At 45.0% G+C, this 15,887-nt stretch overlaps 1 protein-coding gene across 1 annotated transcript in view; it reads left to right on the top strand.

Annotated features, from left to right (window-relative positions):
* The window catches only part of LOC117393823 (protein kinase C-binding protein NELL1-like), a 150,639-nt gene extending 135,797 nt beyond the window's left edge, over positions 1 to 14,842 (top strand). The window contains exons 15-19 of the mRNA XM_055220996.1: positions 5,952 to 6,047; positions 6,866 to 7,006; positions 12,133 to 12,326; positions 13,792 to 14,019; positions 14,706 to 14,842. Coding sequence (XP_055076971.1) covers positions 5,952 to 6,047; positions 6,866 to 7,006; positions 12,133 to 12,326; positions 13,792 to 14,019; positions 14,706 to 14,756 — 710 coding nt within the window. The 3' untranslated portion in view covers positions 14,757 to 14,842. The remainder of the gene's footprint in view (positions 1 to 5,951; positions 6,048 to 6,865; positions 7,007 to 12,132; positions 12,327 to 13,791; positions 14,020 to 14,705) is intronic.
* The last annotated feature ends 1,045 nt before the right edge of the window (positions 14,843 to 15,887 follow it).

Genomic DNA, 15,887 nt, shown 5'->3' with positions numbered 1-15,887 from the left:
TTCTAATTTCACCCCGCTCCTTTCTCCACTCTCTCCTCCCTCCTCCTCTCTTCATTCCTCTCTCTATTCCCCTCCTGTCTTCTCGCGTCCTCCTCTCTTCCCCTTCTCTCCCTTCCATTTCTTTCCCTCTCTCCTTTCTCCCTGCCTCCCCTTCTCCCTATCTCTCACTACCCCCTCCCTCCTTTCCTCCCTCTCTTTCTCTTCTCTTTGCCCCCTTCTCTTCCATCTATTCCCTCCTTTCTCTCCCACTGCCTTCCTCTCTGCTCTCCCTCCTTTCCTCCCTCCCTCTCTCCCTTGTTCCCTTTTCTCCTTCCTCCTTTTCTCTCTCTCTCCTCCCTTTCTCTCTCTCTCCTCCCTCTTTCCCTCATCTCCCCTTTCACACACCTCTTTCTCCCCTCCCTCCCTCCCTTGCTCCCTCTGAACTCCTCCCTCTCTCGTCCCTCTCTCTCCTCTGGCTCTCTCTTCTCCTCTCCTCCCTGCATTCCCTCTTTCCTCTCACTCCGCTCCTTCCCCTCCTCTCTCCGTTCCATCCTTTCGCTCCATCAACCCCCGTCCCTCTCTCTCCTCCAGCTCTCTCTTCCCCGCTCCTCTCTCCGTTCCCTCCTTCTTCTCCCTCTCCCCCCTTCTCTCTCTCTCTCCTCTCCTCTCTCATTATCATCTCTTTGTTCTCCGGTGCAGTCTTTAATTCCACATTTGGCTCATTAGGTCGTTTCTCGTCTTTTCATCAGAAACAAATGGGGTGTTTTTTTTTTGTGTTTTGGTTTCGCTCGAGGCCAAAACGCTGAAATAAAAACCTGTGATTAAACCAAATCAAAGCGCTTCATTTCACTCCTCTGCCTCCACCGGGCCGTCCCAGAGCCAGGATTTGGACCCCGTTACATTAGAGAGAACATGAAGAGCATGAACAAAGATGAGCAGATGAAGAGGAGGAGGAGAGAGAGGAGGAGGAGGAGAGAGAGGAGGAGAAGGAGAGAGGACTCGATTACATTAGAGAAAACATGAAGAGCAGATGAAGAGGAGGAGGAGAGAGCAGGAGAAGGAAAGTGAGGGGGAGAGAGAGGAGGAGAGAGGAGAAGAAGGAAAGAGAGGAGGATGAGGAAAGAGAGGGGAGACAGGAGGAGGATGAGAAAAGAGAGGGGAAGAGAGGAGGAGGAGAGAGGACCCAATTACATTAGAGAAAACATGAAGAGCATGAACAAAGATGAGCAGATGAAGAGGAGAGACGAGGAGGAGGAAAGAGAGGGGGAGAGAGAGGAGGAGGAAAGAGAGGGGAGAGAGGAGGAGCAGGAAAGAGAGCGGGAGAGAGAGGATGAGGAGGAGAGAGGACCTGATTATATTAGAGAAATTGTGAAGATCATGAACAAAGATGAGCAGATGGAGAAGAGGAGGAGAGAGAGGAGAAGGAAGAGAAAGGATGAGGGGAGAGCAGGAGGAGAGGGGACCTAATTACATTAAAGAAAATATGAAAAGTATGAACAAAGATGAGCAGATGGAGAGGAGAAGAGAGGGGGAGAGAGGAGAAGAGAGGAGCAGGAGAGGAACCGATTACATAGAGGAGAAGAAGGAAAGAGAGGGGAGACAGGAGGAGGATGAGAAAAGAGAGGGAAAGAGAGGAGGAGGAGAGAGGACCCAATTACATTAGAGAAAACAAGAAGAACATGAACAAAGATGAGCAGATGAAGAGGAGGAGGGGGGGGAGAAGAGAGCAGGAGGTGAGAAAAGAGGAGAGAGGAGCAGGAGTGGGAGGACAGGAGGAGGGAGAGAGGAGGAGGAGAGAGGACCCGATTACATTAGTGAAAACATGAAGAGCACGAACAAAGATGAACAGATGGAGAGGAGAGAGAAGGGGAGCAAGAGGAGGAGCAAGGAGGAGGAGAGAGGATGTGATTACATTAGAGAAAACATGAAAAGCATGAACAAAGATGAGCAGATGGAGAGGAGGAGAGAAGAGGAGGAGAGAGGACCCGATTACATTAGTGAAAACATGAAGAGCCTGAACAAAGATGAACAGGTGGAGAAGAGGAGGAGAGAGGAGGAGAGAGAGAGGAGGAGGAGGAGAGTAGAGGACTGGATTACATTATTGACAACATGAAGAGCATGAATAAAGAGCAGATGGAGAAAAGGAGAGAGAAGAGGATGAGGAGAGATGAGTGGAGGAGGAGGAAGAGAGAAGAAGAGAGAGGAGGAGACAGAGAATGAAGAGAGATGAGGGGAGGAGAATGAAGAAAGGAGGAGGGAGAGAAGGAAGAAGAGTATGAGGGAGAGAGAAGGAAAAGGAAAAGAGTGAGATAAAGAAGAGGATGAGGGGGAGAGGAGAAGGAGCAGTGAGAGGAAGAAGAAGAGAAGGAGGGGGAGGTATAAAGCATCAAATCATTTAGATTTAGTGGTGGTAATAAAGATCTAAAACGACTGAATAAAACAAACAAGTCCACTCACTTTCACTTTACACAACCAAGCGCCGCGTGAGGTCGACCCCTCCACAGAAGAATAAAGTTTACTCAAACTTGAATCACTCCAAATACAACTTCAGAGACTCAATGAAAAGAAAACAACTAGATCATGGTCGAAAACTTTGAAAACTCTCCTCCGCTGATCCCGCTCTTCTTCACACTCGTCTTCCTCACAGTGAAAACAAAATGGCTGACGTGTCTCTTCTTTTGTTCAAGCGTAAATTGGACCTTTCTTTAGAAGTATGCCCCCTGCTGGTGTCCTTTTTAGATCAGAATACCTGGATTTCACATTCATGTTTTACTCACCGGTCGCTATGTCTACTATCCATTCAAATCCTTCTATGCAGAGTCGCACAACTCAGAAACGTTTCATTTTGAACTTTGTTTATGGTGTAGTTTTAAGGAGCTGCCTGTGTCCTGCCTCTTTCGGTTTTAACAGGTTCTACAGTCACATTACAGAATAAATCAGCATTACAGTTGTTTTAAGTAAATGTTATATTTGATTTGAACATGTTTACCTCATAATTGTAGGTCAACTTTACAGAATTTAAATAAAAATCTCACACACAGTCCCTTTGATTTTGGCACAAGTCTCTGTATACGCTCTGTGCCACTGTGGGACATGTGAGGAAAACACTTAATAAATTGTGAAGCGTGTGCTGTTTTCAAAGTTCTTTTTGAGCCAAACCCAGATCTCCCTCTGAAATATTCATCTGAATGATTCATGCGCATCTCTGAAATTAAAATGTGTTTTCACCTCTTTTGAAAAACATTTTGACAGTTTGAGTTCAGGAGGATGATTGACATGAATGAATGAATTTGCAATAAATCATTAGAATTTCAGATCAAAATCAATTATTTCAGTGGGAGAAATCACAGCTTTTTTAGATCTGAACGTTTTTACGATGTGGTTTTCTGAAAATTTGTTTAAAACATGTTTATTTTTCTCCAAAGCAATGTAGCAGATACAAGACAAGCTAACAGGAAATACAGGCTAGTTTAGAGCTGACGCAAGTTGGATTAGTGGCCACTCATTGGTACTAAAACAAAAAAAATCCCTCCTGTCCACAATAAGATTTTTCTCGTGGAGAGCAAAAACTGCTCGTGTTTGGCTGACAGTGACTGACAGGAACTGACAGGGACTGACAGGGACTGACAGGACTGACAGGACTGACAGGGACTGACAGGACTGACAGGGCACCTACAGCTTTCACAAAGGTCATACTTTTTTTTCTCGGCTCAAGTCGGGACAGTCTCATGGGGTTAGCTCAGCCGCACATGCTCACTGGGCAGGACCGGTATGTAGCCGCTAAAGGCTAAACTAGCGACATGCGCCATCCATTGAGCGCAGCGTTTAGACCTCATGGCTTTTTTGTAATGCTGCAATGGAGTCCAATGTAGAATGTTTAAAGGTTCACTATGTCACTATTGTGGCCTGGAATGTTCCACAGTAGAGCATTAAAGTGGACTGATTCTGCAAACTCAACTTTTCAGCGCTTTTAATCATGTTATAGTTGTTTCATTCTCACTGATTCAGAAGTCAGCACACTTTATTTTTTCTCTCTTTTTCTATAGTTGTTTTAGGGTTCAGGGTTAAAGCTCCGCTGTGGAACATTTCATCCCATTAGAACAGACTTACAGTTTGGTGTTGTTCCTCCTCTGAGTCTTATCTGCTCCAGACCTGGAACCGGAGACAGGAACTATATCATGAAGAGAAGAGGAGAAGCGAGAAAGGGATGCTGAGAGAAAGATAAGAGAGAGAAGGAGATAGAGGGTGAGAAAAAGAAGGAGAGAAGGGGAGGGGATGAGAGGGGGAGAGAAAGAAAGGGGGGTGAGGGGCTTCATCATGAGTTACATCATTCAATACATATAAGCAGGTTAATGGATGGTGTGAGAGAGAGAGAGAGAGAGAGAAAGAGGAAAAGGAGAGAGGGGAAAAGGGAGGAGGAGAAGAGGGGGTCTGAGGGACAATGGAGGGAAGTAAGAACAGTTTTAGGGCAGTAAATCAGAGCAGAGGGGAACCTGAGGGAAAGAGGAAGAGAGAGAGAAACGAGAGGGAGAGAAAGAGAAGAGAGAGAGAGTGCTCTGACACTAGAGTTTTTCTTTTATGGTCTGGATTGTTACTCTCTCTCCTCTCCTCTTTCTCTCTCTCTCGCTCTCTGTCTCCTAATCTCTTCTCTCTCTTTTCTCTATTGGACATTTATTTTGTTTATCATCCGTCCCCCTCTCTTTTCCATCCCCCTTTTCCCACCCTCTCTCCCTCCCTCTTTCTCTCTCTCCATTTTACATTGTTATGGTCTGGCGTGGGTCTCTCTCTCCTTTCCTTCCTCTCTTCTCTCTTTTTCTCTCTCTTTTGTGTTTCTTGCAGATATGATTTAGTTTGTCTCATTTGTCTCATGTTACGTCCTGACAGTTACTCTTTAAATTACTCTTACTTGAGTAGTACTTTTCCCAAATACATTTTTACTCTTACTCTAATCACTTGAGTCATTTCTTGGAGCACTAATACTTCTACTTGTGTAATATTATTCTGAACGTTACACACTTACTCAAGTACTATTTTTAGCTCTTCTATCAACTCTGTTTTTTAATTATATTTGACAAAAGTATCTGAGTACATGATTAAAACATTGATTTTAACTGAAACTTTGGCAGCATAAATCTTCTCTGTGTGTCTATGTTCTTTTGTCCTGTTCTGCACTGACCCATGAACGCCTCGTGGTGCGTTCACTGCCTTCTGCTGATTAAGTGAAACCATAATTAGACTTTAGTGAGATGGATGGGCTCGATAGAAAAGTAATTAATTTTTAAACGTGGCTTTATTAGCACAGCACTAACGACCGCTGCCTTAACGACCGCTGCCTAGCAACCAGTCAAAGCTAACGGCTAAAAGCTAACGGCTAACAGCTAAAGACAATTAATCACTAACTCTGGGGTTAATTTGTGCATCCATTTTTCAAACAAAGGCACATTTTTGCACAAGTTTTACATTAATTAAAGTTGAACTAAACGCTTAATCCACTTATTTTTGCTACTTAACTGTGTATATAGTGATTTAAGCACAGCATCTGTCGACTGCTCCTAGTCCAGCTCTGCAAACCAGGTAAATTTGCAGCTTTCTCATCAAAAACAGTCAAAGTGTGTGCTGGCTCCAGTGGCCGCTGCAGTTTCAGGTACTGCGTGACATCACACACGACTGCCCTGATTACATCCAGTTGTTTGTAATGCGGTACACGCCCACTGTGACAGACACATCCTTTGTTGTGATGTTGTGATTTGTTGTTAACGGTGACATCAGCTCCCATTGCCCACTGCAGTTTTCTAACGTGGAAGCCTGTGGACTTGTTTCTTTTAATAAGTCGTTTTAGATCAATATTGTGATCTAAAATGTTCAAATTACAATATGATGATCCACATGTGCCATAGATTATACCCAGAGCAGACATAAGCACAGTATGTCTGATTTAAATGTATGTTTTGTGTATTTTTCTTGTGTTTCAGCGTTCTGTGAGGAGGGCTGTCAGAGTGGAGGAACATGCGTTGCTCCAAACACATGTCTCTGTGCCTCAGGATTCACTGGACCAAACTGCGAGACCGGTGAGATTGGATTTATCTTAATAAATTATAATTATTATTATAGACATATTCTCAAAAAAAAAAAGCATTAAAGAGGGGGTTTTATGCAAAAAAGTATTTTTGGAACTTTGTTGTGATGATATTCACGGCGACGTCAGGTCACATTGGGCACTGTAGTTTTCTTATGTGAAAGTCAGTGGACTTGTTTCTTTTATTAAGTTGTTTTAGATCAATATTGTGACTTAAAACGTGCAGATTATAACCACTGGGATCCACAGGTGCTGTACATTATAACTATAGAGCAAACACGAGCACAATATGTCTGCTGTAATGTGAAATGGTTTCTCATATCTGAAAAAATGAATAAAAGAACTGAAGACACGGGTTTAGTTTAGTGAAGGTCAGAGAGGAGAGAGTGCACGTAGGAGCGCGCACGTGAGAGGAGCGTGCACGTGAGAGGAGCGTGCACGTGTCCTGGGAGCAGAGACCTGTGCTCAGAGTGAATAATGGAGGAGGCGTCTGACTGAGACGGAATCTATAAAACTGAAGTCACTCCAGGAAAAACAGAGAGAAAACAGGGGTAAAGTCCCACTGTGGAACATTTCCTCACATTAGAACAGATTTAAAGCCCCACTGCGGAACATTTCATCACATTAGTAATGTGTCTATTTATCCATTACCAAAATTAAACTGAAAAGTGAAAAGTTAAAAACACAAAAGTTAGTTTAGCAGAGCCATGGGTTTCAAGATGATGAGAAATGATGATTGCCATAGCAATTAAGAATTTAAAGCCACAATATATACATTTTTTATTACCCCTCTTTCTCTCTGTCTCTCAGACATAGACGAGTGCTCAGATACCCTGGTAAAATGCCATAATCACTCTCACTGTGTGAACCTGCCTGGGTCGTACCACTGCGACTGCCGCTCGGGTTTCCACGACGATGGGACCTACCAAGTGGATGGATCTTCCTGCGTGGGTGAGTCCAAAAGGCTAAAACAGGTCTAAAACAGGTCTAAAACAAGGTTTAAACCGAGATCTAAAACAGGTCTAAACCAAGGTCTTAATCAGGACTAAAACAAGACTCTGCAAGGACTAAACCAGGATCATTTCAAGTCTATAACTGACCTCAACCAGGTCTAAACTTGAACCAACCAAATGAACTCTGTTGTGGTCTGCTCCTGTTTGTATGAAATAAATACAAATATTCAGCCACATCATGAGATCCTCACCCCCCTCTCACTCCTCACTCCTCTCCTCCTCCCTCACCCCCCCCCCCTTCTCCTCTTCTGTTCTCACCTACTCTTACTCCTCCACCTCCTTCACTCCTTCATCCCTCATCCTCCTCTGCTCTTCTCACCCCCTCTCACTCCTCTCCTCCTTTCTCACTCCTTCCTTCCTTACTTCCTCCCTCCCTCCTCTTCTTCCACTTCTCACACCCTCACTTCTCTCTTCCTCCTCCTCCTCCTCCTCTTCCTCCTTCTCTCTCGTTTCTGCTCATTTGGTTTAATTATTGATATTTGAATTTATGACTTGCTCCCTCCTCTTGCTCCCTCCTCTTCTCCTCCTCCCTTCCTTCACTCCTCATCTTCTTCTCCTCCTCCTCTCTGCTCCTTGTCTTCTTCTCTTTCTCCTCTCCCCTTCTTCATCCCCCTCTTTCCTCCTCCCCTCCTCCCCTCGTCCCCTCCTCTCTCTTCACTCATTTCTTCTCATTTCAGACTGCACTTTTTGTGTTGAATTATTGATACTGGAGTTTACTATCTGCAAACCCCACAGTGTGAGAAATACACGAGCCACGTTTAAACCAGGATCTGTTGAGTCAGACTTTCTTATCTTCTCCTCCTCCTCTCCTCATCCCCCTCTACCTCCTCTCTCTCTTCCTCCCTCTCCCCCTCTCCCTCACTTTCTCCTCTATTCTCATTCCTCTCAACCTTCTTTCTCTCTCTTTCTCTCTCTCCTCCTCCTCTCCCCTCTCTCACTTTCTCTCCTCCTCTCCTCACCCCCTCTCCCTCCTTTCTCCTCTCTCTCTGTCCCCCTCTCCTCACCCTCCTCTCCCTCTTGTCTCCTCTCTCTCCCCCTCTCCCTCTTGTCTCCTCTCTCCCTCTCCCTCTCTCCTCATCCCCCTCTCCCTCTTGTCTCCTCTCTCCCTCTCTCCTCATCCCCCTCTCCCTCTTGTCTCCTCTCTCTCCCCCTCTCCTCACCCCCTCTTCCTCTTGTCTCCTCTCTCTTTGTCCCCCTCTCCTCACCCTTCTCTCCTTCTTGGCTCCTCTCTCGCCCCCTCTCCTCATCCCCCTCTTCCTCTTGTCTCCTCTCTCTTTGTCCCCCTCTCCTCATCCCCCTCTCCCTCTTGTCTCCTCTCTTTGTCCCCCTCTCCTCATCCCCCTCTCCCTCTTGTCTCCTCTCTTTGTCCCCCTCTCCTCATCCCCCTCTCCCTCTTGTCTCCTCTCTCGTCCCCTCTCCTCATCCCCTTCTCCCTCCTGTCTCCTCTCTCTCTCTCCCCCTCCCCTCATCCCCCTCTCCCTCACACACACAAACCGCAGTGTGTGAAAAACCAGGATCTGTTGAGTCAGACTTCCTCAGATGGAACTCAAAGCCTGAACTTTCGGAAGAGTAAACCCGATCGGAAAACTGCAAAATGGACACTTTCTGGAATAATGAGATGGATTGTTCATGCTTGTCTCCATGGAGATGATTTTGCTTTAGCTGGAATGTTCCATAGTGGCATTAAACTTTTTTAACAAGCAAGAGACTCCAGACCATGTTACAGTTCAGATCTGTGGAGAGGTGACCCCGTTCACAATAACAGTACATGATTTTCAAGGTATTAAAGATTAATGCCATACAGTGGAAGATTCTAGGGAGAGCAAAAACATCCCCATGGAGATGAGCACTATGTAACACTACCAAAAAGATAACACAATGTAGCTTTAAACATGCAATACAGGCTGGACCAGCATCTTCTGAGTCAGAACTAATCCAGGACTGAACCAGGACTGAAAACTCCTGGTTCAGTCCTGGTTTGGTTCTGGTTTAGTCCTGGTTTAATCCCTGGTTTGGTCTTGGTTCAGTCAGTCAGTGTGTGTGAGTGTGTGTCGTAAAAATAAAACACATTTCATATTTCAGCAGTTTTCATATTTGAGACTCGGATCTGGAATATTTGTGGTTTTGTCTCATTAAATCCCACTGTTTGGTGTGCGCCCAAACCTGCTGCCAAAACAATCATTTACATCATTTGTATTTTTAAATCAAAACTCAACATTTTACCTGCACTTTCACAAACTCATGATCTACCGTCTAAACCCCACCAGCAAAACATGCACCAGCATCTTCTGAGCCAGGACTAAACCAGGACTAAATCAGGGCTAAACCAGGACTGAACCAGGACTGTACCAGGACTAAACCAGAACTGAACTAGGACTAAGTCAGGACTAAACCAGAACTGAACCAAGACTAAACCAGAACTACACCAAGACTGAACCAGGACTGAACCAGGACTAAACCAGGACTAAACCAGGACTAAACCAGGACTAAACCAAGACTGAACCAGGACTGAACATGGACTGAACCAGGACTAAACCAGGACTAAACCAGGACTAAACCAAGACTGAACCAGGACTGAACATGGACTGAACCAGGACTAAACCAGGACTAAACCAGGACTAAACCAGGACTAAACCAAGACTGAACCAGGACTGAACCAGGACTAAACCAGGACTAAACCAGGACTAAACCAGGACTAAACCAAGACTGAACCAGGACTGAACATGGACTGAACCAGGACTAAACCAGAACTGAACCAAGACTAAGCCAGAACTATACCAGGACTGAACCAGGCCTGAACTATGACTAAGTCAGGACTAAACCAGAACTAAACCAGGACTGAACCAGGACTAAACCAAGACTGAACCAGGACTAAACCAGGACTAAACCAAGACTGAACCAGGACTGAACATGGACTGAACCAGGACTAAACCAGAACTGAACCAAGACTAAGCCAGAACTACACCAGGACTGAACCAGGACTGAACTAGGACTAAGTCAGGACTTTACCAGAACTAAACCAGGACTAAACCAAGACTGAATCAGGACTGAACCAGGACTAAACCAGGACTAAACCAGGACATTTTACACACATTTTACATAATTTATATTTTCAAATCAAACCTCAGACAGGCTTTTTCAGATCATCTGGTGTTGCCGTAGGTTTCGTGTCTTGTTGGTAAAAATCTGATTATTTCATGTTCATTCTGTTTTGTGTAGGGGGAAAGCTGCATTTGGCACCGTACGGTTCATTTCCTGAGACGAAATTGGGTTTTTCGAACGGAAACACATCAAATCATCAGAGCAAAATTACAATATTCACAATGTTTTAAATTCTAATCAAAATAAATGATTTTAACTAGGAATATTGGAGGATGGGAGGGCATCTGGGACACAGGGATACGTGAGGATGGGAGGGCATCTGGATAATTGGGCTGCTGTGTTCTTTTCTGTGTGCTGTTACCTAGTGCGTGACACCGGATGCATCTGACAGGCTCTATGTGAAAATGGCACATGTAATTAAAAACCAAACGTGGGGAGAGAAGCAGCACCCACGGGCACAGATAAGGTCCTAACGATGTCACCCGCATAGCACCCACAGGAGCAGAACATGTGAAAGAAACACCCAGGATTTTAATTAGTACGAGACACAACAGAGACAGAACAAAAAACAGGATTTATTAAAGCAGACATATTGTGCTTGTGTCTGCTCTGTAGTTATAATTTATGACACCTGTGGATCATTATGTTGTAATTCAGACATTTTAAAAAACAATATTGATCTAAAATGACTTAATAAAAACAAACAAGTTCGCTGACTTCCGGGACGTGAGCGTAAAGGTCATCACAACAACGCGCCGCATGCTGTCGGCCCCTCATAGAGAGCAGAGGATTTTCTTTTTCATCTGTACCAAAATGTCTGTGCGATGCTGCTGAATCCTACGAGTATCACAGATTAAGAAAATAAAACTGAAGAAGGAAGTGTGTCTGACAGTGGGCGTGTACCGATCGAGGTGAAACATGGTCAAAAGCTCTGAAAAGTACATTTGCAGAATAGGTTTGATTTAAGGTCTGGTGAGTTACATTTCTTGAGGAGCTGTAGTTTTAAAAAGCAGTGCTACAATTACAGCAAAAACATAAAATAAAGTCAATCCAAAATGGTGAGATCAATATTGTGAACTGAACTGTACAAATGATTTATGATAAATTATGTCAAAATCTAGTCTGGTCTCATTCTTGTGGAAATTGTATCTGGACTCCACCCATAGACTGTACATCTGTGTGTTCCAAATAGGACGTGAACATGGACGCACTCCGACTCCATCGACTCTGGCTCCACTTTCTGCTCTAGTCTTCACCATAAACAAACACAGAGACAGTATCTGCAGAGCTCCTGTCCACTCGCTGCTGTCATCACTCTGCTCCCCACAAGCTCAGCGGCCGAAGGGTCACATGATAACACATGTCTAACACCAGGTGTACACTGTGTGTGCAGGACTCAGTGAGCAGGGCATTGATATATTTACTACTTTGTAAGTGTCAAAATACACCACATTTGCAGTCAGTGTGCACCTGTCATCAGCGACCCACGGGCCCCACTGGCCGCACACAAACTCTCCTCTGTTGAGGCTTCTTTAGGTGCAGCTGCCCGTTCTTTCCTTTATCAAAGGTCGCACAGTCATCGTAATCATCGACCCTGCTTTGATCACCCAGTGCAGTGTACCAGTGTTCACAGGAGCAGTCAGAGCGATGAGGACTGGTCACATGCTCCAGACGTATGGAAGGAGGAAAGGTTCCAGCTCTTCAGATCACCGACGGGACTGGAGCTATTGATCAAGTGGACCATGGCACTGATGCGTTGTTAGCTATTAGCTAATATTTACATATGATATCTGCAAAGAAAGAGCTCCAGAGCTGCTGGAGTTATGGTCATGGTGGGTTTGGACGCTACTGAGCAGCTTAGATCCCTGTTTAAATATGAAGAAAAAAATGTATCCCCCCTTCTCCTTCTTGGACTAATTATACCCTGCCTCTAAGCGTTTTGTGTTGTGTGTTGTGTTTCAGACATAGATGAGTGCTCGCTGCTGCTCCACTCCTGCTCGAACGACTCCGTGTGTGTGAACACTCCTGGAGGATTCTCCTGCCTCTGCACCAAAGCACCGGACTGTAGAGGAGACTGTCCACAACCAGGGGGCGCCAGACTCAACGGAGAAGAGTGGACCCCGAGTCATGACCCCTGCTCCATCTGCTCCTGCAAGGTACTAAACCAGGACTAAACCAGGACTGAACCAGGACTAAACCAGGACTAAACCAGGACTAAACCAGGACCAAACCAAGACTAAACCAGCACTAAACCAGGTTTGAGCCAAGACTAAACCAGGACTAAACCAAGACTAAACCAGGACTAAACCAGGTTTGAGCCAAGGCTAAACCAGGACTAAACCAGAACTAAACCAGGGCTAAACCAAGACTAAACCAGGACTAAATCAGGTTTTAGCCAAGACTAAACCAGGACTAAACCAGGACTAAACCAGGACTAAACCAGGACCAAATCAAGACTAAACCAGCACTAAACCAGGTTTGAGCCAAGACTAAACCAGAACTAAGCCAGGACTAAACCAGGACTAAACCAGGACTAAACCAGGACTAAACCAGGATTAAACCAGAACTGTGCATTAAACATCTTGTGTCCTGGATTGCCCTCTCTCTCTTCTGCTATGCATTTTGAAGTTTTGGTATTTTGGTATTCTCCCTGAATGCGTCAGATTGCGGCACACTCCCATCATGTTTGTGGAGGCTCGTTGCTCAGGGCGATGCTCTCATCGATCGAGTTTGAGAGCAATTCAAGATGGAGGGACGCACCTGCCGGATCCGACGCGCCTGATCTGTATGAGGGATGAGTCTAGTGAACCAGGATTTAACCAGGACTAAACCAGGACTGGAACAACAACCAGGACTAAATCAGGACTAAATCAGGAATGAACTATTGCTGAACCAAACCCAGTACTGGACCAGGACTCAATCTCGACTACACCAGGAATAAACTAGAACTAATTTTGTGGTAAACTGGCACTAAAAAAGTCCTTGCCCAGAATTTAAAAAGGACCCTCTCCTCTGCATCCTCTGACCCTTTCCTTTTCATTCTCTGCACCATCTAACCCTCCCTTTAATAACCTTTTCTCATCTGACCCTCTCCTCTGCATCCTCTGCCTCTCTCCTGTGCTCTTTAGGGAGGGAGGATATTTTGTCGGGAGACTGCCTGTGATAGCTCCCCCTCCTCCATCTCCAGGGCATCTGACACACAGTGATACAGGAGGATGGGAGAGTATCTGATATGATTGATAAGCCGCTATAAAAGAATACAGGAGTTTTAAACAGACTGCAGTCTCTGGGTTTAAAGTCCAACATAAAGAGGCAATATAATTTGACATAAATATTTAAAGATTCGTAAAAGCAGCAAGATTCTGGAGAGAGTATAAATGTTCCAGTATGGGCATTAAAGTGATGTAAAGAGCTAAAACCAGGGATACGACTTTAACTGCAAAGTCAACCCTACATTGAGGGAACCTAGCTTAAACCTTATCCCTTAGTGAACTCTGTGTGTCAGATGCTCTCTCTCTGTGTGTTGCCCTCCCTCACCCAGTTCCCTCTCTGTTCTCACAGAAGGGGGAGGTGGAGTGTCTCAGATGCCCTTCCTTACCCCTGTTCACTCTCTTTTCTCAGGAGGGGGAGGTGGAGTGTTGGCCTTTGCCCTGCCCCGTGCTGTCCTGTAGTTACAGCGCTCTACCACAGGGGGAGTGCTGTCCACGCTGTGTGTCTGACCCTTGTACGGCACAGGAAGTCCCGCCCCCTGCCCTGGGTCTCAGCTGCAGGGACCAGAGTGGCTCCGAGCACCTGTCAGGAGACACCTGGCACCTGCCCAACTCACCGTGCACCACCTGTCAGTGCAAGGTATGGGGACTATTCACACAGGGGCTAGTCACACAGGGGATTTCAAAAGTCCAGATGACCCCCTCTGAAACCTTCTCTACAATGAAACACTCCTGCATAAATGAGGAATTACACGTCCTTACACCTCAACCTAGGCCTGGGCACATCAATACATCGAATTTTAAGTGGAAGAAAATCGATTTTATTTCTCCCACTTTCTTGCATTGGAAATTACATTGGAGTGATACAGGGGCCAAAGTGTTATAAGTGATGTGCCCTTCTTCACAGAGAAGAGAAAAGCAGGAGTATAGCACAGGCCCAGACTCACTGACTGCTCTCAATCAAATGAAACATGAAAGTGCAAATCACATCAGCCCCAGCACTGTTAGGATTCATTTGTTTCATTTCATTCATAAAAGATTTCCCCTGTGGCCAGTGGGTTAAATATGACCCCTTCTCACAATGTAGCATTAAAATCAGAGGCTTCAGCTGCTTTTAGCTTCTAACTGTTTAAGCCTTTTGTATTTACAGTCCACAACAGAGATTTTAAACATTTGAACCAAAAGGAGGTGTACACTATTTACTGCACTAAACTTTAACTGCAACAATCATACAGATTTTTGTTTGACATTTTTTTGGTGTGGGAGCGGCTTCCTCAGATTAACTCTCCTCCTCCTCTTCCTCCTCCTCTTCCTCCTCCTCCTCAGAATGGAAGCGTGTGCTGTGCGGTCGAGCTGGAGTGTCTACAGAACAACTGAGATCCTCCATGAACCTGAGTCTGTGGAGTAGACCAGGACTAAACCAGGATTAAACCAGGACTAAACCTGGACTAAACCAGGATTAAACCAGGACTAAATCAGGATTAAACCAGGACTAAACCAGGATTTAAACAGGACTAAACCAGGACTAAACCAGGGCTAAACCAAGACTAAAGCAGGACTAAATCAGGACTAATTCAGGACTAAACACAGGAACCAGAACCGAGATCCTCCAAAAGAACCTGTGTCTGTGGATCATAAACTGCAACAAAGTCCAGACCAGGACTGAGATCCTCCCAGAGACTATACCAAGATCTTAAACTGGACTAAAAGTGGACTACTTCAGGTACATTGGGACTTAAGTTTGACCAGACCCAGACTCAGCAGAGACAAATCCAAACTAAAACTGGGCCTCTTTAAATCTTGTTTTAATCCCAGTTTCCTTCAAGATTCTATAAATGGTGAGTCTGGTTTACACCTGGTTTAGACCTGGGTTAGACCTGGTTTAGACCTGGTTTAGTCTTGGTTTAGTCCTGGTTTATTCCTGGTTTAGTCTCAGTTTTCTGCTGGTTCTGACGAGACCGGGCAAGAACCAGATCGTGGACTACATTGAGGCTTCTTCTGCAACTCGACCAACCTCTTCTGGACCTCACCTGGACTGAAGAGAAACTGGACTAGACCTGGACTAGACCTGGACTATACTCGGATCATGAAAATACACCCTCTGGACCTGCTTTGGACCGCACTTAGACCAGGATTCAGACTGATTGGATCCTTCGTTGTCGTTTCATTTCGCGTCTCGTCTCAAATGTTGAATCGTCGACTCAATGTTTTTCACAAACACTGACCCAAGCTCCATTTTGTACAGTATTTTCAAAGCAATATCTGAACGTCTGGGTTGAGTTTAGTTTTTATCTGAATGTTTGGGTTTAAATCTGTTTTTATCTCCCTGCTATATCTGAGGTGAGTGGAACCTGATACTTTTACCTCTAGAATCATTTTCAAATAAAATAATCACATCCTTTTTTTCAACTCTTAATGGTTTTTGTTAATGGTTTGTGCAAATCCCATTGACTCAGACCCAGGCGTGATCCTAGGCATGTTCCCAGGCACGTTTCCAGACATATTCCA

The sequence above is a fragment of the Periophthalmus magnuspinnatus genome, chromosome 3, assembly GCF_009829125.3.
Source record: "Periophthalmus magnuspinnatus isolate fPerMag1 chromosome 3, fPerMag1.2.pri, whole genome shotgun sequence".
NCBI classification, from domain to species: domain Eukaryota; kingdom Metazoa; phylum Chordata; class Actinopteri; order Gobiiformes; family Gobiidae; genus Periophthalmus; species Periophthalmus magnuspinnatus.
The sequence above is the reverse complement of the archived record's forward strand: the minus strand, read 5'-3'. Positions and strand labels throughout refer to the sequence as shown.